The 23559-nt window shown below is 45.0% G+C and overlaps 2 protein-coding genes across 3 annotated transcripts in view; one reads left to right on the top strand and one right to left on the bottom strand.

Moving 5' to 3' along the window:
- Window positions 1–23559, bottom strand: part of LOC123766720 (neural cell adhesion molecule 2-like) — a 421201-nt gene that overhangs the window by 368762 nt on the left and 28880 nt on the right. The gene's annotated exons all lie outside the window — the stretch shown is intronic.
- On the top strand, window positions 18828–22365 carry LOC138353909 (uncharacterized). The gene is made up of 4 exons (XM_069307329.1): window positions 18828–18869; window positions 19666–20923; window positions 21090–21144; window positions 21186–22365. The coding sequence occupies exons 1-4, from the start codon at window positions 18828–18830 to the stop codon at window positions 22363–22365; spliced, it is 2535 nt and encodes an 844-aa protein (XP_069163430.1).

The following is a 23559-nucleotide window of genomic DNA, read 5'->3' as shown; positions in this document are numbered from 1 at the left end:
GACACGAGGGACTTACCTGAAGCAATTTATAGTTTACCACACACGTCTTAGTCCAGCGACTCTCCCTGATGCAGGTAACTACCAGGAGTGACTCAAGACGTCCTTTCCGGCTTACAGTTATAAAGAAAAGACAAGAAGCGCATCCGAGGATCTTCCACAAGAGCCCCGGAGCGATGTGAAAGAGTAGTGCCAGTATTAACGGCCGTGGGGGGCGATTTTGAGAGCAATGAAAACTCTTGAGCTTCCTGGGTCGATGGGGAAGATGAGGGCAAGAAGAGATGAGACAGTAATGGAGATCAAGAGGACGGTTTTTATAAGGTTTTTAAACAAATGCGTAAGTGCCGCCGTCTATGAGTGTTGGGGGTGAGTTGTTCAGCAGAAATGAGAAGCATTCCTGGTCTGTTTCTCTGATAAGCGGGGAATGATAATTGCTTACTGGCCTACCAGCAAGTGTACTTTAATACTGGACTATGTTCAGGACTTAGTTATATATATATATATATATATATATATATATATATATATATATATATATATATATATATATATATATATATATATATATATAAATTGCCAAATTTTCGAATACAAACACTGCTTTGTTCTCCGGAAGATATCTTACGACTATTAGTTACGGAAATAACTACACGAAGGTCGGATATTAAAGCCTTATAACTTATACAAATTGCAGTTTCTCAAGAACCCGTTTTGAAGCTACAGAACAAAATTATCTACCCTATTTGTGTCTACCTACCTATTTGTGCCTGCAGGATCGAGCATTGACTCTTGGATCCCGCCTTTCGAGCCATCGGTTGTTTACAGCAATGACTCCGGTCCTATTTCCCTATCATACCTAGTTTTAAAATTATGAATAGAATTTGCTTCCACAACTGATGTGTTTTAGTGTGTGTGTGAGAGAGCGCTTTAGTGTGTGGATTGTCAAGTCTGAGGGGACTGAAAGAGTGAGAATTCAATGTGTCTTGAGTATGTTGGAGTCGAGGCTACACAATGGAAAAAGAATATCAAAGTTAAGTTTTTTTTCTATTGAGTATTTTGAATGTTGCGATTATGTCTCCTCTAGTCATTGTCTCTTATTAAATAATGGGTTTAGCTCCCTGAACCTGCCTTTATAGCCACTATACACGCTCAATCATCCTGTATTTTAGAATATAAAGATGTCATATGGATGTTGTATAAAGTATAATTGTTCTGACTTAAGAGAGTGTATATTGTGTGGAAAATGTTTCCTTTTATTGTGTTTAAACGCTGTAAGCACCATCAGATTTGTTACGATATTTACACCAGGCACTTACGTCTGCTTTACGTAGTGACGTCTGCTAAGACGTAGTTACGTCTGCTAAGACGTAGTTACGAAGTTACGTCACATGACCTACATCATGTCCCCTAACACCATTTGTCACTATCACCTCTGGCGACACCACCACCCATCACTATCACCTCTGGCGACACCACCACCCATCACTATCACCTCTGGCGACACCACCATCCATCACTATCACCTCTGGCGACACCACTACCCATCACTATCACCTCTGGCGACACCACTACCCATCACTATCACCTCTGGCCACACCACCATCCATCACTATCACCTCTGGCCACACCACCACCCATCACTATCACCTCTGACGACACAACCACCCATCACTATCTCCTCTGGCCACACCACCACCCATCACTATCACCTCTGGCGACACCACCACCCATCACTATCTCCTCTGGCCACACCACCACCCATCACTATCACCTCTGGCGACACCACCACCCATCACTATCTCCTCTGGCCACACCACCACCCATCACTATCACCTCTGGCCACACCACCACCCATCACTATCACCTCTGGCCACACCACCACCCATCACTATCACCTCTGGCCACACCACCACCCATCACTATCACCTCTGACGACACCACCACCCATCACTATCACCTCTGACGACACCACCACCCATCACTATCACCTCTGGCCACACCACCACCCATCACTATCACCACAACTCCTCACCACCTCCTGCCTCGACATTCCTTCACAAAATTCTCCAACATTCTGATACATTCGAGGCTGCACAAACGACCGGAAGTCCTAAGAGGAGGGCCGTCTGGGTCGACCTTCTGGTCTGACCAGAGTTAAATTCAAGCAAAAGTTGAATTTTGGGATTGGGTGGTTATAAATAGGAGCTGCATCGTATGGGCCAATAGGCCTTCTGCAGTTACCTTATGTTCTTGTGTTCAAAATGTACCGACTCTGAAGGAAAGTGAACTTGCCACAAGTTCAAGAAACTTGGCTTTCGTAAGTCAACTGACTGACGTCAATCTGAAGAAAGCTTATTTGTAAATACAATATGATGACATTTCGTGTTAGTCTGATAATTCCACGGTCCAGAGCTCAGCTAAATCCCCTCCGGTTTGTTGTAACAGGGGAGCCGGTCGGCCGAGCGGACAGCACGCTGGACTTGTGATCCTGTGGTCCTGGGTTCGATCCCAGGCGCCGGCGAGAAACAATAGGCAGAGTTTCTTTCACCCTATGCCCCCTGTTACCTAGCAGTAAAATAGGTACCTGGGTGTTAGTCAGCTGTCACGGGCTGCTTCCTGGGGGGGTGGAGGCCTGGTCGAGGACCGGGCCGCGGGGACACTAAAAAAAGCTTCGAAATCATCTCAAGATAACCTCAAGATCTCAAGATAACCTCAAGATTTCAAGTTAACCATCTTCCCCCACACCTCCCCCCCTTTCACCATCCCTACAATTCATCAAAACAGTCATCATCCTTGCCAACACTCACCAATATCACTATCCAGCAAAACCACTTATCACTATCCTTACACTATACATTGTCACCATCAAAACTACCACATTTATATAGTACCTGAACATGCATATCGTGTATGTGTTCTGGAAATATTAATGTTGCAAACATTGGTGAAATAGTCACAAATAACTTTGACGCATTTATCAAATCGGTGATATTAGTTATTGGGAGAGAGAGAGAGAGAGAGAGAGAGAGAGAGAGAGAGAGAGAGAGAGAGAGAGAGAGAGAGAGAGAGAGAGAGAGAGAGAGAGAGAGAGAGAACGGGACAGCTGGAATTTAACCCACACATGAATGATTACTGTAATTCACTTGTCAGGGTAATTGGCAGCTACTGATGGGTCTGACTGGTAGTGATGGGTCACACTGACCCATCAGAGTGACCATCAGTAGCCACTAACTACACTGTAATATTACAACGAGGAACACAGCTATGAGTTTATACCTCATCTTCAGCAACATATTATACACCTACACCATCTGTACGCTTTTTAAACTCATTTGACATTTCACTTCGATATAATTATTGTTGAATATCCCTCCGTGTCTCCGTGTTGTTCTGTCTGTTGTATGATTGGTCGTGATGCAACGAGAGGCTTCTTGCAGCTATTGTATCTGTTCCAACAACAGCTCTTGTTTCATTCTTATTGAAATGTATGAGAATGCATTGGATCTCAGAGCATGAACCCTGTTGATACAGCCTCCCGTGCCTGTCGTGTCATACTGACTATTTCCTATTGCAGCCTTGAGTTTGCAACAGGAAGGAAATAGTTGTTTGAACTAGAGCCATTTGTCTACTAGAAAATGGTAACTCAGCAGACATAGCTGATAGTTACCTTGTTCTTATGTGTTAAACTGTGTGACATTGTACAGTTTCTGCGACACACACACACACACACACATAACAGTTAACAAATACATATATATATATATATATATATATATATATATATATATATATATATATATATATATATATATATATATATATATATATATATATATATATATATATATATATATATTTGTTAACTGCGGTGTGGCTGAGGAAGTCATGATCAAGCGTAATTTAATTTACCTTTAAACAGCTATGTTAAGCTGAAGCTTGGAGTGATCCAACCAATAAGTTGATAAGTAGATTAATTATTATTTAAAAACAGCATTATTAATTCAATGACATACACACACACGTGTGTGTTTGTATCTGTGTGTGTGTATTTATTTATTGTATTTACTATTTGTGTCTGAAAAATCGAGCTATTAGCTCTTGGACCCCGCATTTCTAACCAATTTATTTTTCCTCTATTACTTCTACTACATATATTTTTACTTATACACACACACACACACACACACACACACACACACACACACACACACACACACACACACACACACACACACACACATACACACACACACACAGGAAGCAGCCCGTGGCAGCTGTCCAACTCCCAGGTACCTATTTACTGCTAGGTAAACAGGAGCATCAGGGAGAAAGAAACTCTGCATATTTGTTTCTGCCTCTGCCGGAACCCGGGCCCTTAGGACTACAACCCCAGAACGCTGCCCACTCAGCCGCGAGGCTCTATAAGTGTGTACTCACCTAGTTGTACTCACCTTGTTGTGTTGTGTGTGTTTGTAATTACATGTGACTGTGAATATTGTCTTGTGTTACAGGTAATTGTACACAGCACTCCCTGCCACATCCACCACCTGCCCCAGGCAACGCGCACACGTATCGACGTCTGGGTCTCTCTCTCTCTCTCTCTCTCTCTCTCTCTTTGTGTCTCTGTGCTTCTCTGTCTCTGTGTCTCTGTCTATGTCTGTGTCTGTGTCTTTGTCTCTGTCTCTGTGTCTCTGTCTGTGTCTATGTCTGTCTCTGTCTCTCTCTCTCTCTCTCTGTCTGTCTGTCTGTCTCTCTCTGTCTCTCTCTCTGTCTCTCTCTGTCTCTCCCCCCAGCCCCAATTTCCCAGCAGGGAGCAACTCTAGGCATGAACGCCGTGAATGTCAAGCAGATGAGCCCCGTCGCTGGACCACCAGGGCGGCCAAGCAGCGTCTTGCAAAAAAAAAAAAACAACGTTTAATGTTCCTGTAAGGTGATTATGTCTTGCTAGTAATCGCTCATCATCCTGACCTGGTCTGTTCGTGTGACCTTCATTGTCTGCGTGACTTACATTGTCCTCCGGAAGTCTGGAGACTTCTACTTAAGCAAATCCAAGTTTTACATATAACCTCCACGCACTCTGGCGTAAGTAATAAAGTGATTGATGAAGGTAAAGTAGTCCATCAACTGTAAGCTTCAGCTTCATATACAGAGTTGAAGGGAACAGTTGATGGGTCCAGTTGAACAGGGAACAGTTGATGGGTCCAGTTGAACAGGGAACAGTTGATGAATGGAACAGACTCTGGTTCATGGACTCTGGTCCATGGACCAGAGTCCATGGACCTTATAGGTAAAACTTCCATAGCTCATGGTAAGTCTTTTCCCACTGGTTTCCCTAGAACACAACCCGTTCTTGGGTTCGTACGTGTTTGCCTACATTAAGAGGATGGATTTTTGACGGAGTGGCGAAGCAAGATAACAGACTCCGTAACTTGGACTCATATGCACGTGATGAGTCACAATAACGTGGCTAAAGTATGTTGACCAGACCACTCACTAGAAGGTGAAGGGACGACGACGTTTCGGTCCATCCTGGACTATTCTCAAGTCGATTGTCATTCTCAAGTTGATTTCAATGACAATCGACTTGAGAATGGTCCAGGACGGACCGAAACATCGTCAGCCCTTCACCTTCTAGTGTGTGGTCTGGGTTAACTCGGACTCAATTTACACCACACCAACTTATTTATAATAGACAAAAATAACGACCTCAAAAATAGAGGTAATATCTAGCGAAAATTATATAGAAAGACTATACAATCTCTGAGGAGTAAAACAAATTAATTTTTCTTTTTGCCACTAACTGCTATGGGACACAGAGACCTCTCTGCGGGATTTTCCGAAAATGGTTTTGTTATCATACGCCAGACTGTCAACCTGTCTACATAAAATACCTCATTTTATACTAAAAAAAAAAAAAAGATTATTCTAAATTTACAATCTAATAATGTTCCACAGTTCCTACGTCATATTACGAAGCGTCAACTGCGACCAGACGAAAATATTGAGCAAATTACCATAATAAATTACAGAACTGTCAGTCTGCAAGACGGGGATTAATTACTTGTTAGAAAAATCTGTTAGTAATTTTATCATTTTTGTTCATTTTTTTTAAAAGTCAGAGAATAACAGCCCTTGTTGGTGAAGTTCTGAAGTTGAAGAAGCTGTAGCTGCCAGATTGGGCTACTTTTAGCCCCCATTGGGCTACTTGTAGCCTAATTGAGGGGTACTTTTAGCCCAATTAGGCTACTTTAAGCCCCCATTGGGCTACTTGTAGCCCCCATTGGGCTACTTGTAGCCTAATTGGGCTACTTTTAGGCCATTGGGCTACTTTTAGCCCAATTAGGCTACTTTAAGCCCAATTGGGCTACTTGTAGCCTAATTGAAAAACCAGACATGTATGTCGCTACTTACTACTCTTTTCGGCTACTGTTAAGATAAGCTGGTCGGTGTACTCTGATAAACGAATCAATCGCTAAACAAAAATATTTTGGCTAGTTTTATAGTAAAATGCGCGACTTTTAGTTCTTCAGCTCGCGACTTTTAGCAACTCAAATCTGGGGCCAGAGTCACGAAGCAGTTACGCAAGTACTTACGAACGTGTACATCTTTCCTCAATCTTTGACGGCTTTGGTTACATTTATTAAACAGTTTACAAGCCTGAAAACTTGCCAATCAACTGTTGTTATTGTTATAAACAGCCTCCTGGTGCTTGGTAGTTCATTAACTGTTTAATTTATGTAAACAAAGCCGCCAAAGATTGAGAAAAGATGTACAGGTTCGTAAGTGCTTGCGTAACTGCTTCGTGAATCTGGCCTCCCTGCCGGTGACTCACAATTAATGAGTCAAACACTCACTATAGACGCATATTCCTTACCCATCCTCTCAGCTAACTCGAGGAGAAGTTGCTCTCAGCGAAAACTTAAAAAGTGAAATGTAAGAACAAATCAATGCATAAAGTGTACTGGAATATATTCCAAGAGGTTTTATCAATATGACTTCGTGTGTGATTCTTAAGGTTCATCTTATTGGCGTCAAGCTCCATTAACATTACGGAGCTCAGCTCTGGTCCTCGAGGAGGACAATAGGTCTTCTATAGTCTTGGTTACTCTTGTGTTATATTTCATTTTAAGGTACAGGCACTCCCAGCTACAGGCACTCCCAGCTACAGGCACTCCCAGCTACAGGCACTCCCAGCTACAGGCACTCCCAGCTACAGGCACTCCCAGCTACAGGCACTCCCAGCTACAGGCACTCCCAGCTACAGGCACTCCCAGCTACAGGCGCTCCCAGCTACAGGCACTCCCAGCTACAGGCACTCCCAGCTACAGGCACTCCCAGCTACAGGCACTCCCAGCTACAGGCACTCCCAGCTACAGGCACTCCCAGCTACAGGCGCTCCCAGCTACAGGCACTCCCAGCTACAGGCACTCCCAGCTACAGGCACTCCCAGCTACAGGCACTCCCAGCTACAGACACTCCCAGCTACAGGCACTCCCAGCTACAGGCGCTCCCAGCTACAGGCACTCCCAGCTACAGGCACTCCCAGCTACAGGCACTCCCAGCAATCGAGCCTCCCACTTGCTAGCTGCTCACTTCCAGGACTTAGCAGGAATAAGAGGGCTCGTACACGTACCAGTGAACACTGGGACTCAACAGCAGCCACCAGACCTCTCCAGCTCCAGCAGGAGGTACCACCGTCCCGGACCACCTCCGATGGCTTGGCTTCCACGCGGGAATTATAACAGGAACGAGAAATTGAAGCCCCAGGAAATTATCATTAACTATTTTGTATTCGTTCCTAGTTTGCTAGTAACCTATATATATTATAGTAATTGTTTCTATGATATGTCCTAACAAACCTCAGCTCTGGTGGTGATTGCTCATGCAGCACTGCGTATCAACAGGATTATGATGCTTCGGTAATCCGCTCAGGGGATTATCCAAACTCTGGGCCTTATCCCATCATGCTGGATTTACTCAAAGCTTAAAAGGCAAGCAATAGACTCCCCTGCTGCAGCGAGGGGCTGCGGACGTCAGCCTCCACGACCAGCACAACCAGTCCAGTGTGTTGATCACTCGTGTGGGAGAAGTTGACACTGGACTTGCCACTTCCAGCCCATCACGTGCTGCAAGTGGTGGGCAGCAATTCGTCCATGGCGTCACCAGGGGATACTCCCCCCTGCCCACCGTCCCTGGCATCACCAGGGGATACTCCCCCCTGCCCACCATCCATGGCATCAGTAATGCTCCTGCACCTTGAAGTGTAGGTAAAGGTGCAGGGGGACACTTTTCTACCTGATATCTGGTAAATATTATTTTTACTTCAAATGATCAGAACAATCATGTGTTAGCATTAGACTGCATCTGCCACGCTTTTGTCCATATAAAAATAACGTCGAAGTCATCTTAATAACAATTTTGAGTCCTCGAAATTGTGTTCCCATCCTATTTTAATGTGATCAGTAAAACTGGTAATGTTCCCGTTTGACTGTGTTCCTTGAGCACAGACGCCACCAGGGAGGAGGTGAAAGGTCAACACAGTCACCGACGAGTATATACTTACAAGATCAATATGAAGGTGACAATGAAAAATGTCAAAATAATGACGAAGGAACTGACACTCTAAGAACGGTGTATAACTAGAAGGCCATATTAATAACATAGTAGTAGCCATCCATCAGACACAGGAGACTATGGAGTTGCGCTCTCGTGTCGGCCTGGTCTGGAGTGGCCTCACCAGGGCACAAAGCAACGGTAGGTTGATTCGGGGGAGAAGCTGTTACCCAGGCTGCAGTAATAACATACTAAAATGTATTTAGACAAACTAGAACACGAAGCAACAGATACGAACTTGATAAGTTAAGATTCAGGAGAGATCTTGGTAAATACTGATTTGGGAAAAGGGTTATCTTGAGATGATTTCGGGGCTTTAGTGTCCCCGCGGCCCGGTCCTCGACCAGGCCTCCACCCCCCAGGAAGCAGCCCGTGACAGCTAACACCCACGTACCTATTTTACTGCTAGGTAACAGGGGCATAGGGTGAAAGAAACTCTGCCCATTGTTTCTCGCCGGCGCCTGGGATCGATCCCGGGACCACAGGATCACAAGTCCAGCGTGCTGTCCGCTCGGCCAACCGGCTCCCGTTCCGGATTTATTTATACAATTATCGGGTAATCTAATTTTCGTGGAATTACTTCCAGTTAAGAATCGACACATTTGACTGCGTCTGGATGGGTGTTGATGTGAGCAGCCGAGCACGGTCAGTAACGCCTCCTGCAGCTTCCTTCATTCTTATGTTCGTATTTACATGCTCAATAGTTCCAGATGGGCCAACACTAATGACTAAATCCCATAAAATAAACTAAATTCTCCCTCAGGCCCCGCTAATTCTCTCTTTCTCTCTCTCTCTCTCTCTCTCTCTCTCTCTCTCTCTCTCTCTCTCTCTCTCTCTCTCTCTCTCTCTCTCTCTCCATCCTTCCTACCCTCTCTCCCTCCCTCATCTCCCCCACGACTCATCACAAGAGACTCTCCAGCATCCCAGCTGGAGGCTGGTGTCTTGTGTGTTTGCCCTCTCGTGCGATCCCTGTCCTCTTACAAGATGGAGTAAGGCGGTGGTCCAATGCCCGAGCACAATGGTGTCTGCAGCCTTGGGGTCACCCTGACCCCTGTCACACCCCCGTGGCGGGGGGACGGGGGAGAGGTGTGAGGGAGAGGAGAGGACGGGACGGAGGAAAGGGAGGTAAGGAAGGAGTGAGGGAGGGGGGAAGGGAAAGGAAGTAGAGAAGAATGCAGAAAGGCAATAGGGTGTACAACCACCTTATCACCCTACTCATGCTCTAAGACGTCCACCATTCCGAATAGACATAAATATCTAGAGACATCTATCGGAGCCGGTCGGCCGAGCGGACAGCACACTGGACTTGTGATCCTGTGGTCCCGGGTTCGATCCCGGGCGCCGGCGAGAAACTTTGGTCAGAGTTTGTTTCACCCTATGCCCCTGTTACCTAGCAGTAAAATAGGTACCTGGGTGTTAGTCAGCTGTCACGGGTTGCTTCTTGGGGGTGGAGGCCTGGTCGAGGACCGGGCCACGGGGACACTAAACCCCGAAATCATCTCAAGATAACCTGACATACAGCCTTCTTTGATGGATATTTTACCTAGGACGATTAAAAATAAAGTTCAACACGTTCGTTGTCGTTCATAAATGCGTGTTCACGGCTGAGAGGACGTTCACCAACACAGAGACACGACGCAGTCCCGCCAACACAACATGCCAGATAAAATAGCGTGAGTGTTCCGGTAATTGAGTTTCAACCCCTTGTTTTGTTTGCCACTGTGATGCACTGCAGTACGGTGTGAGGCAACACCCAACAACACCTTATGAAGCAACACACAACAACACCTAATGAAGCAACACCCAACAACACCTTATGATGCAACACACTAACAACACCTTATGAAGCAACACACAACAACACCTTATGAAGCAACACACTAACAACACCTTATGAAGCAACACACTAACAACACCTTATGAAGCAACACACAACAACACCTTATGAAGCAACACACTAACAACACCTTATGAAGCAACACACTAACAACACCTTATGAAGCAACACACTAACAACACCTTATGAAGCAACACACTAACAACACCTTATGAAGCAACACACTAACAACACCTTATGAAGCAACACACTAACAACACCTTATGAAGCAACACCCAACAACACCTTATGAAGCAACACACTAACAACACCTTATGAAGCAACACACTAACAACACCTTATGAAGCAACACACTAACAACACCTTATGAAGCAACACACTAACAACACCTTATGAAGCAACACACTAACAACACCTTATGAAGCAACACACTAACAACACCTTATGAAGCAACACCCAACAACACCTTATGAAGCAACACACTAACAACACCTTATGAAGCAACACACTAACAACACCTTATGAAGCAACACCCAACAACACCTTATGAAGCAACACACAACAACACCTAATGAAGCAACACCCAACAACACCTTATGATGCAACACACTAACAACACCTTATGAAGCAACACACAACAACACCTTATGAAGCAACACACTAACAACACCTTATGAAGCAACACACTAACAACACCTTATGAAGCAACACACAACAACACCTTATGAAGCAACACACTAACAACACCTTATGAAGCAACACACTAACAACACCTTATGAAGCAACACACTAACAACACCTTATGAAGCAACACACTAACAACACCTTATGAAGCAACACACTAACAACACCTTATGAAGCAACACACTAACAACACCTTATGAAGCAACACCCAACAACACCTTATGAAGCAACACACTAACAACACCTTATGAAGCAACACACTAACAACACCTTATGAAGCAACACACTAACAACACCTTATGAAGCAACACACTAACAACACCTTATGAAGCAACACACTAACAACACCTTATGAAGCAACACACTAACAACACCTTATGAAGCAACACACTAACAACACCTTATGAAGCAACACACTAACAACACCTTATGAAGCAACACACTAACAAAACCTTATGAAGCAACACACTAACAACACCTTATGAAGCAACACACTAACAACACCTTATGAAGCAACACACTAACAACACCTTATGAAGCAACACACTAACAACACCTTATGAAGCAACACACTAACAACACCTTATGAAGCAACACACTAACAACACCTTATGAAGCAACACACAACAACACCTTATGAAGCAACACATTAACAATCCACCCCCCCACTAACCTAACCATCCCACAGCGACTCAGTTCCTCTCGCAACAGCTAATTTAACCGAGACCAAAGGAGCATTAAAAATGCTATTAAGCCGCTTCAATAAAGTATGGGGGCCACAAACGTCGTGCGGCAGCGCCTCCACTCACAATCTCAGCCGTAAACCTTGTCAAAATGTTCTCAGAATGCGTGTGTGATCGCCAGATTAAATAACATTGTTTTATATCGGGAATTCTCGGCAAGTCCTTCAGTGCTTCCCTATGAGCTTAGTGTGGGACCCTTGGCTCTGATCTTACATAGTGTGGCACTCTTTGGCCCTGATCTTACATAGTGTGGCACTCTTTGGCCCTGATCTTACATAGTGTGGCACTCTTTGGCCCTGATCTTACATAGTTTGGCACTCTTGGCCCTGATCTTACATATTGTGACACTCTTTGGCCCTGATCTTACATAGTGTGGCACTCTTGGTCCTGATCTTACACAGTGTGGCACTCTTGGTCCTGATCTTACATAGTGTGACACTCTTGGCCCTGATCTGGGAACTGTAAAAGGTCTATAGGTTCATACGTGACAGGTCCTATTTATATCCACCCACTTATTCATACATATGTCCAACCTACGCTTGAAATAATCCAGCGATCCCCCAGTCTATTATTTTACTTGACAATGTGTTCCAAAAATGAACAGTCCTGTTTCCAAACCAGTATTTACCCAGGTCTTTCCTGACTAAACTTATTCAATTTCTATCCACTGTTTCGTGTTCTATTTTGTGTTGACATATTTAACAACTTATTAATATCCTCTCTCTTGTTGTACCCTTTCCTCCATTTGTGTATTTCAATCGTATTGCTAATTATTCACCTTTCAAAATAATATAAATTAAGGTTTTTTAATATTTTTTTAATGGAAGATCTCAATTATCTGCGAATTATCTTTGTCATCTTTCGCTGAACGTTTTTAAGTGTTTTAAGTGTTAAGTGTTTAAGTGTTAAGTACGTCCATTCTATAGTGATCGACTTATATTCTATAGTATGGCAAACTCCATTCTATAGTATGGTAGCCATTCACGGAACCAGGGGTCACTAGGCATATTATCTATGAAGTGGAGTGCTTGAGTTGAACCTCGACCCGGGTAGATTCAACAGCAACTAGATAAACACAGTGGAGTGCCACACACCAGGCACTCCCCTGCCTACAGTAGTGCCACCATCCAGGCCCCCACTCAGGAACGTTATCGTGTAAATATTGTAAGAGTGCCAGACGTTCTTTGCCAGTTATTGCTGATTCTTCACTCGGAGAGTTACAGCTCTCGTGTCTGAGGGAGAGAGTGGGGGCAGATAGAGCAGGAGCTGCGACGAGAAAGCTAATGGAAAGTGAAAGTATATAAATATTGAAAATATATGGGGGGAGAGAGAGAGAGAGAGAGAGAGAGAGAGAGAGAGAGAGAGAGAGAGAGAGAGAGAGAGAGAGAGAGAGAGAGAGAGAGATGGGGGGGGGTGGAAGAAGAGGGTATGTGTAGGGTATATGTGAAGGTGAGAGAGCATGTGTAGGGAGGGAGAGGAGATATGTACGAGGGAAGACATAGAAGAATGAGTTTGCGAGGAGGGAAGGGAGAGAGAGTGAAGGGGTAGGGGTAGGGGAGATGTCTGAGCCAGGGAGGGGGTGTGAAGGGTAGTATGGAGGAGACACAAGGTCATGGTGCAGGGGGGGAGGTAGTGTGGAGGGTGAACACATCAGGCCACATTACTGCCGGTGTCGGGTCTGGAACCACCCATTACCAGGGAGGTAATCCTCACATTCACTTTTAAGCCAACTGATGCAGAGAAGTATTACTCATTTTTTACCCTGCCGACGATGCCATCATTTTTTAATAACTAAAGACGGATAATTACCAAGGATTATTTTTCTGTATTTATAATTTAATAACAAATATAACTAAAAAAATATTGAATTAAATTCGGAAGTGTACCGCATCAAATTATTTACGATATACAAGCATTATATTACTGAACCGGTTTTGCATGTGCTTTGGGTTTAAAGGTTCAGTAACCTGGCAAGGGTTAACAAGGTCACTTGTATAATCTACCAATTTAGCCTCAATGTGTGACGTCATAGTGACGTCACACACCTCGTCCATACTATCTATACATGAAGGAGAATGTCTTTTATCTGTGTGCCCAAGGCTGGAGGCCGGGAGCTTGAGGCTAACTCACCCAACATTGCAGGAAAACAAGTCTGGGGTTCGGGACGGACACAGCCTGGTCGGGGTAGGACAAGGTTGAATATTTGTGAAATATAAGCTGTAACCCTAACATGAGGAGGCCTGGTCGAGGACCGGGCCGCGGGGACGCTAAGCCCCGAAACCATCTCAAGGTAACCTCAAGGTAACCCATATGCGATTTTCGTGAAATCGCAGACAAATGTAAGTGAAATCGAGGGCGTGATGTCCGTAGGCTTTTCGCCGACTCTAAAACAATGAGCTCTTCAAGCAATCGAAAACTTCTCTTGGAAGATCGACAGCAAGAACCTAATACTCCCAATTATAAATGACCTAATTGATGCACAGAGTAAAGGGTCTCGAATCTCCTTTGTATGGATACCTTCACACATAAATATAACCCATCATAATGAGACAGACATTGCAGCCAAATTAGCGTGTAACAAGTTTGAAGTTGAATTAGATCTAGGTATCCCCATCTCTGCTGTCAAAACTGTATTGGTCCAAACATTCAGATCTGATAGGAAAGAACTTACTGACTCCCAACGACCTGAAAGTACTAGTATAAAAAGCTATGATTTGTTCAGATCTGAAACCTACATCTATGGACAGCACAAAACGTCCACTAGACTGTGCGACACAGTGGTTGCAAGGATCAGGTTGGGTTACCGTTACCTGTGGCAGGTGGCTGCAGGTGACGGGTCTCCCAATCCTGAGCACTCCAGTTGCAAACTCTGTGAGCAGGAACTACGGCATGATCTCCCGCACTACATCACTGAATGCCCAGTTATTAGACCTTTCAGACCAGTTGGCATGAGGTACCTGGAGCTTTGCAATTACTTTATTCACTCTCGTATTCTTGAAGATATCCTCACAGTATACCCAAAATTTGCCAGTGCAGGCTATTAAACACATGGCCCTGTATGACTAACCATCCTGCGAGATGGGGACTTGTATTACCACTGCTACCTTATTCAATCTTGTGTTGTTGATATCCTCAAAATGCATCCGGAGTCTGCCAGTGCAGACCGCTTATCACATGTCTCTGTATGACTAACCATCCTGTGTGATGGGGATTTTATAGCATCACCTAGTTAGCTTTTTTGACACACTGTACTCCACTTCATATAGTCTAGGGTAGCTGCACTAATGCAGATGTACCTCATAACTTAATAAAAAAAAAAAAAAAAAAAAGAGCTGAATTCATTCGCATTAAAGTGATGAAAAGTGCCTTCGTTAATAGCATTTTCCCATAAATAAACTGTTCATGCTATTTTCGTGTTACTCAGAACAGTTGTTCCATAATATGTTATTTAGGAAACAGTTGTACACAATTACTTGAATTTGCAGGCGATGAGTCACAATAACGTGGCTGAAGTATGTTGACCAGACCACACACTAGAAGTTGAAGGGACGACGACGTTTCGGTAATCGACTAGACAATCGACTTGAGAATGGTCCAGGACGGACCGAAACGTCGTCGTCCCTTCAACTTCTAGTGTGTGGTCTGGTCAACATTACTTGAATTTCTTCTGTTGCCGCATTCGATGGGAAGGTGTGTAGCTGTGGGTCTACACCTTGGCGTGTCTACACCTCTGAGTGCCTGTAGATGGTGGTGCTTGTAGCTGTGTGTCTACAGCTTGGCGTGTCTACACCTCTGAGTGGCTGTAGCTGTGTGTCTACAGCTTGGCGTGTCTACACCTCTGAGTGGCTGTAGCTGTGTGGCTACAGCTTGGCGTGTCTACACCTCTGAGTGGCTGTAGGTGTGTGGCTACAGCTTGGCGTGTCTACACCTCTGAGTGGCTGTAGGTGTGTGTCTACAGCTTGGCGTGTCTACACCTCTGAATGGCTGTAGGTGTGGGTCTACACCTTGGCGTGTCTACACCTCTGAGTGGCTGTAGGTGTGGGTCTACACCTTGGCGTGTCTACACCTCTGAGTGGCTGTAGCTGTGGGTCTACACCTTGGCGTGTCTACACCTCTGAGTGGCTGTAGCTGTGGGTCTACACCTTGGCGTGTCTACACCTCTGAGTGGCTGTAGCTGTGGGTCTACACCTTGGCGTGTCTACACCTCTGAGTGGCTGTAGCTGTGGGTCTACACCTTGGCGTGTCTACACCTCTGAGTGGCTGTAGCTGTGTGTCTACAGCTTGGCGTGTCTACACCTCTGAGTGGCTGTAGGTGTGTGTCTACAGCTTGGCGTGTCTACACCTCTGAGTGGCTGTAGCTGTTGATCTACAACTTAGCGTGTCTACACCTCTGAGTGGCTGTAGCTGTGAGTCTACAGCTTGGAGTGTCTGCTGTTGCATGTGGGAGGGCCAGCAGGTGGGACGGGGAACCATCAGCCCCACCGGCTCCCTGGTGGTGGTTACCTTAAACAAGATGCCTGCGAGGTGCTGCTAACAAGACTTCTGGCAAATTTATTGTGGTGGAGCACCTGCCTTAAGACTTTTGGAGCGTCTAGCGGGGGCGTGCAGGAGGTAAGTCTAGACCACAGCTTCCCTGTCTGGTAAGTTTAATGAGCAACACAGCTGTTATGTCTGGGAATATTAATGAGAAAATTAACAGATGTTGTGTTCTGAATCTTCTCGATATTGTTTTCTCATTCTCCTTCTAATTCTTCTTCTTCTTTACAGTTCTGTCGACTTCCTGGTCTCCAGAAGTGGCGAGATTGTGGAGATTCACACTGAGTGACTTCACACTGAGATTGACTTACTAATGCAGGTCCAGGTTCTTGCGACGTAATTCGCAATTACCGCAATAATTCGCAATAGTCGTAATTACCTGCATGAAGAGAGACCGTCGCTCTACCGTCCAGCCCAAGACGTCATCGCCAAGACAGAGGTAAACAGCATGTTTTAGACTGTCATGGTGTAGTGGTCTAAGCCATTTGCTTGCGAGTACCCAGAACACAGGTTCGAATCCACCTCACGGCTCCTACTGATACATCACGTTAATGTGATTGCTTTTGGGGCTTAACTCGTGTATTTCTTGCTTGAGTAATCTCCGCTGTTGCCTTAGACAAGTGTTCTTGTATTTTTAAGCGTTATATGACAAAGAGTGCTGGGAAGACGGGACACCACGAGCGTAGCTCTCATCCTGTAACTACACTTAGGTAATACAAAAATTACACTTAGGTAATTACACGAGCCGTGAGGCCTTGCGGCAGAGAGAATAGCACTCGGGGGTCGTAGTCCTAAAGGCTTGGGTTTGATTCCCGGGTTGAGTTTCTTTCACCCTGATGATTCTGTTCACCTAGCAGTAAATAGGTACCTGGGAGTTAGACAGCTGCTATGGGCTGCCTCCTGGGGATGTGTGTGCTTGTGCGTGTGTTAGAAAATATATGTAGAAGACATAAGAGGAAAATAGATTGGTTAGGAAGTTGGTGTCCAAGAGCTAATAACTTTGATTCTGCAGGCACACATAGTAAATACACATACACCACATGTATCTTATCTAGGATCAACACATAGCTAATTAGAGGAGGAGGAGGAGGAGGAGGAGGAGGAGGAGGAGGAGGAGGTGGAGAAGGAGGAGGAGGAGGAGGAAGAGGAGGAAGAGGAGGAGGAATCTTATTTGCACATTGGGATAGCATAATCTCTTTAAGCAGAGAACATTTTTACCTCGGCGGTAATATTGGGAGTTAAGCCTTCGAAAGAAAACACACACACACACACACACACACACACTCACACACACACACACACACACACACATACACACACACACATACACACACACACACACCCACACCCACACCCACACACACACACACACACACACTCACACACACATACACACACACATACACACACACACCCACACCCACACACACACACACACACACACCAGACGAGGCTGTTGTGTAGCATCATATGTATGCAAGATAACATCAGCAACATGATCTAAACTGAGCAATATGAGAGGAGCCTCCAGGATCCCTCAGTAGAGACGCCCACCCAACCCCACCTGCCAGAGATCAGTCCTACAGTACTCACCACCTCAAAAAACACAAAGAAAACTTGAAAAAAGATACAAAGGTTTGCAACAATACTTCTCCTAGAAGTCCCTGTAACGGGGAGAAAATATAAACTATATAGCGTCGCTTGAAAAAAACGTTATGTAAGAACACATGATAAGGGCATAAAAGATTTATGTCAATGAATGATAACAAGAGGAAATGTATACGACAAATACTAGCAGCACGAGAGGGCGTGGGTGAGCAGGTTAGCCAGGGAAATGTGAGAAAGTTTAGCATAACAATTGGACAATGGAATAAACTAAATGTGCAGGTTGATCAAAGCACTTCATTAATAATTTTAAAGTAGATACTCCAGTCTATATTCCTCCCTCCCTCACACTCTACAGTCTATATTCCTCCCTCCCTCACACTCTACAGTCTATAGTCCTCCCTCCCTCACACTCTACAGTCTATATTCCTCCCTCCCTCACACTCTACAGTCTATAGTCCTCCCTCCCTCACACTCTACAGTCTATATTCCTCCCTCCCTCACACTCTACAGTCTATATTCCTCCCTCTCTCACACTCTACAGTCTATATTCCTCCCTCCCTCACACTCTACAGTCTATATTCCTCCCTCCCTCACACTCTACAGTCTATATTCCTCCCTCCCTCACACTCTACAGTCTATATTCCTCCCTCTCTCACACTCTACAGTCTATATTCCTCCCTCTCTCACACTCTACAGTCTATATTCCTCCCTCACACTCTACAGTCTATAGTCCTCCCTCACTCACACTCTACAGTCTACAGTCCTCCCTAATCTTAAGTTCAGGTACCAAACTGAACTACATGATCTAAATGGGGCCTAGCCAAAGCAAGATGAAGCTGAAGAACAGCATTGTATGTCTTTTTTGTTTAATATTAACATAAGTACATTCAGGCACCCTAGCCTATAGGAATTATTACTAACGCTTCTTGTGAGGCGTCCCAGCATCATATCTCTCATATTTAGACAATGTGTGCATTACTTTCCCCACTAAGAATCCTTCTCATAACACCACCCCTGATCGCTTTCGGTTTCACGTTGGACAATAATTTCTAGTTGATATATGGCATACTTTTGTCAGCTTTCAATTGTGTCAAAAGAGAACTTGATAAAAATCACCTTCAGAGATACCTGATCAAGCAGGCAGTGACTCATACGTCAGACTGCGAGCAGCTGTCTTGAACAGCCTGGTTGACCAGACTACCAATCAAGAGGCCTGGTTAGAGACAGGGCCACTGGGACGTTGATACTCGGAATCACCGACAGGTATACGCGACAGGTATCTGCCAGTCTTTAGTCTGCTTATAAATCCCAAGTCAATATTGAGTTATTTGAATTCATATGCTGTTTCGTCCATTTTGGAAAACCTCAGTAGAGTTATGGAACGATTGTTACATTCGGGAAAAATGAACGGAAAACTGAACGTTAATGAACGGAAAAAATATGTAATCTTTCGTTCACGACCTCGACACGCACTGGAACACGTATATGGAACCGACTTAGAGGAAGAAGAAAAAAACTTTATAGCCAAGAGAAATAGTGGCCATCTTTGTCGTTTGTGAAGTGAGCGCGGGCGAAGGCCGAGTTGCTTAACTGGTGGTGTGTTGAACCTCGACTTGACATGTTAGTTGGGCTGTAAACTGTCAATAGGGGGGAAGGGGGGGCAGCGCCCTTACTGTTGTCATTGTTGTTATTGTTGCTACTGCTGCTGTTGCTGCTATTGCCAGTTGTGCTTTAGGTGTTTTTGCTGCTACTGTTAGCGATGTTAGTGCTGGTGCTAGTGTTAGCAGTGTTAGTGCTGGCGCTAGTGTTAGCAGTGTTAGTGCTGGCGCTAGTGTTAGCAGTGTTAGTGCTGGCGCTAGTGTTAGCAGTGTTAGTGCTGGTGCTAGTGTTAGCAGTGTTAGTGTTGGCGCTAGTGTTAGCAGTGTTAGTGCTGGCGCTAGTGTTAGCAGTGTTAGTGCTGGTGCTAGTGTTAGCAGTGTTAGTGTTGGCGCTAGTGTTAGCAGTGTTAGTGTTGGCGCTAGTGTTAGCAGTGTTAGTGCTGGCGCTAGTGTTAGCAGTGTTAGTGTTGGTGCTAGTGTTAGCAGTGTTAGTGCTGGCGCTAGTGTTAGCAGTGTTAGTGCTGGTGCTAGTGTTAGCAGTGTTAGTGTTGGCGCTAGTGTTAGCAGTGTTAGTGTTGGTGCTAGTGTTAGCAGTGTTAGTGCTGGCGCTAGTGTTAGCAGTGTTAGTGTTGGTGCTAGTGTTAGCAGTGTTAGTGTTGGCGCTAGTGTTAGCAGTGTTAGTGTTGGCGCTAGTGTTAGCAGTGTTAGTGCTGGCGCTAGTGTTAGCAGTGTTAGTGTTGGCGCTAGTGTTAGCAGTGTTAGTGCTGGCGCTAGTGTTAGCAGTGTTAGTGCTGGTGCTAGTGTTAGCGGTGTTAGTGCTGGCGCTAGTGTTAGCGGTGTTAGTGCTGGCGCTAGTGTTAGCGGTGTTAGTGCTGGCGCTAGTGTTAGCAGTGTTAGTGCTGGTGCTAGTGTTAGCAGTGTTAGTGTTGGCGCTAGTGTTAGCAGTGTTAGTGTTGGTGCTAGTGTTAGCAGTGTTAGTGCTGGCGCTAGTGTTAGCAGTGTTAGTGTTGGTGCTAGTGTTAGCAGTGTTAGTGTTGGCGCTAGTGTTAGCAGTGTTAGTGTTGGTGCTAGTGTTAGCAGTGTTAGTGTTGGCGCTAGTGTTAGCAGTGTTAGTGCTGGCGCTAGTGTTAGCAGTGTTAGTGTTGGTGCTAGTGTTAGCAGTGTTAGTGTTGGTGCTAGTGTTAGCAGTGTTAGTGTTGGCGCTAGTGTTAGCAGTGTTAGTGTTGGTGCTAGTGTTAGCAGTGTTAGTGCTGGCGCTAGTGTTAGCAGTGTTAGTGTTGGTGCTAGTGTTAGCAGTGTTAGTGTTGGTGCTAGTGTTAGCAGTGTTAGTGTTGGCGCTAGTGTTAGCAGTGTTAGTGTTGGTGCTAGTGTTAGCAGTGTTAGTGTTGGTGCTAGTGTTAGCAGTGTTAGTGCTGGTGCTAGTGTTAGCAGTGTTAGTGTTGGTGCTAGTGTTAGCAGTGTTTGTGTTAGCAGTGTTAGTGCTGGTGCTAGTGTTAGCAGTGTTAGTGCTGGCGCTAGTGTTAGCAGTGTTAGTGCTGGTGCTAGTGTTAGCAGTGTTTGTGTTAGCAGTGTTAGTGCTGGTGCTAGTGTTAGCAGTGTTAGTGCTGGCGCTAGTGTTAGCAGTGTTAGTGTTGGTGCTAGTGTTAGCAGTGTTAGTGTTGGTGCTAGTGTTAGCAGTGTTAGTGCTGGTGCTAGTGTTAGCAGTGTTAGTGCTGGCGCTAGTGTTAGCAGTGTTTGTGTTAGCAGTGTTAGTGCTGGTGCTAGTGTTAGCAGTGTTAGTGCTGGCGCTAGTGTTAGCAGTGTTTGTGTTAGCAGTGTTAGTGCTGGTGCTAGTGTTAGCAGTGTTAGTGCTGGCGCTAGTGTTAGCAGTGTTAGTGTTGGTGCTAGTGTTAGCAGTGTTAGTGCTGGTGCTAGTGTTAGCAGTGTTAGTGTTGGTGCTAGTGTTAGCAGTGTTAGTGCTGGTGCTAGTGTTAGCAGTGTTAGTGTTGGTGCTAGTGTTAGCAGTGTTAGTGCTGGCGCTAGTGTTAGCAGTGTTTGTGTTAGCAGTGTTAGTGCTGGTGCTAGTGTTAGCAGTGTTAGTGCTGGCGCTAGTGTTAGCAGTGTTAGTGCTGGCGCTAGTGTTAGCAGTGTTAGTGCTGGCGCTAGTGTTAGCAGTGTTAGTGCTGGTGCTAGTGTTAGCAGTGTTAGTGCTGGCGCTAGTGTTAGCAGTGTTAGTGCTGGCGCTAGTGTTAGCAGTGTTAGTGCTGGCGCTAGTGTTAGCAGTGTTAGTGCTGGCGCTAGTGTTAGCAGTGTTAGTGCTGGCGCTAGTGTTAGCAGTGTTAGTGCTGGCGCTAGTGTTAGCAGTGTTAGTGCTGGTGCTAGTGTTAGCAGTGTTAGTGCTGGCGCTAGTGTTAGCAGTGTTAGTGCTGGCGCTAGTGTTAGCAGTGTTAGTGCTGGCGCTAGTGTTAGCAGTGTTAGTGCTGGCGCTAGTGTTAGCAGTGTTAGTGCTGGCGCTAGTGTTAGCAGTGTTAGTGCTGGCGCTAGTGTTAGCAGTGTTAGTGCTGGCGCTAGTGTTAGCAGTGTTAGTGCTGGCGCTAGTGTTAGCAGTGTTAGTGCTGGCGCTAGTGTTAGCAGTGTTAGTGCTGGCGCTAGTGTTAGCAGTGTTAGTGCTGGCGCTAGTGTTAGCAGTGTTAGTGCTGGCGCTAGTGTTAGCAGTGTTAGTGCTGGCGCTAGTGTTAGCAATGTTTGCATTTCCGGCGCCTGTGTTTGAGTTTCTGGCACCGTTGATGAGGCGACTGATACTGGTTCTGCCAGTGCGGTTTCTGCTGATGTTGGCAAGAATTTATCCGTCTTGGATGTCAGCCAAATAGGTTCTAAATTGGCCTCTGTAAGACTACATTGTTCAAGATTTTGTTGAGACGAGCAGAGAGAGAGAGAGAGAGAGAGAGAGAGAGAGAGAGAGAGAGAGAGAGAGAGATAATGAACATGTTCTCTCTCTTTCTGCTTTTCCCTTTCTCTCTCCTTCTCTCTCCTCCTCCTCCTCACCAGATGAGGACCGTTGCTCCTCCACCCCTCACCAACTCACGCTTCCCATCCTCTAAAACATATACTGCAAACTGTATTTTTGTTTCCCTTTAATTTCCTCCGCCTGGCTACAAAAAAAACATTCTTAAAGCACGGAATGTGATTAAATTACATCTCTCGCAGAGACCCTAGAAACATGCCTTTACAAGTCCCAGAAATTTACAAGTTCCAGAAATTTGAATGCAACAGATTTTCTTGCGTTACTTTTGTAGACTTAATCTCGTTAAAGTTCCTTAACCCAACATTCTCCTTGTCATCTTTAACTTGTAATCGTAACACAGTTTTCTTTCTCTCCTTATTTGTGAAGCAAAAATTGTAGGCTAAGATTAGGTTATATGTAACGTTTATTATCTCGTATTTCTTTTTTTCAAAATTAGAGCCACATTGCCTCATGCTGAAGAAATAATTCATTGTATTATCACTGTCCCTCGTGTCCTGTCTTCGTCGCGTCGTGAGGCATCAGTCCCGAGGACAGAAACAGAGGAAGAACATAACGTAAGTAGGCATAAACAAACCAAACAATAAAAATTAATGAACCATTGTCTTTAGTAGCAAGAAACTTGGGGAAGATGGTTCCCGCGTTGAAACCCTCCACACCCCCCGTCTCCCTCAGACCATCTACCATTATATAGCACACCCCCAACACCAAACCTTCCCACACCAACCCTTCCCACACCAGCCCTTCCCACACCAAACCTCCCCACACCAGCCCTACACAGCACGTAGCTATGGAGCTTACTCGATGAGGGCGGTTGCCACTTAACGTCTCTCTCTCTCTTTAAGCCAAAGTCTTATTTAAACAAAACACATTTCTATCATTCTCTCTCTCGACTAATATATATATATATATATATATATATATATATATATATATATATAT

The sequence above is a fragment of the Procambarus clarkii genome, chromosome 60, assembly GCF_040958095.1.
Source record: "Procambarus clarkii isolate CNS0578487 chromosome 60, FALCON_Pclarkii_2.0, whole genome shotgun sequence".
Lineage (NCBI taxonomy): Eukaryota > Metazoa > Arthropoda > Malacostraca > Decapoda > Cambaridae > Procambarus > Procambarus clarkii.
This window is presented reverse-complemented; position numbering and strand designations above follow the sequence as displayed.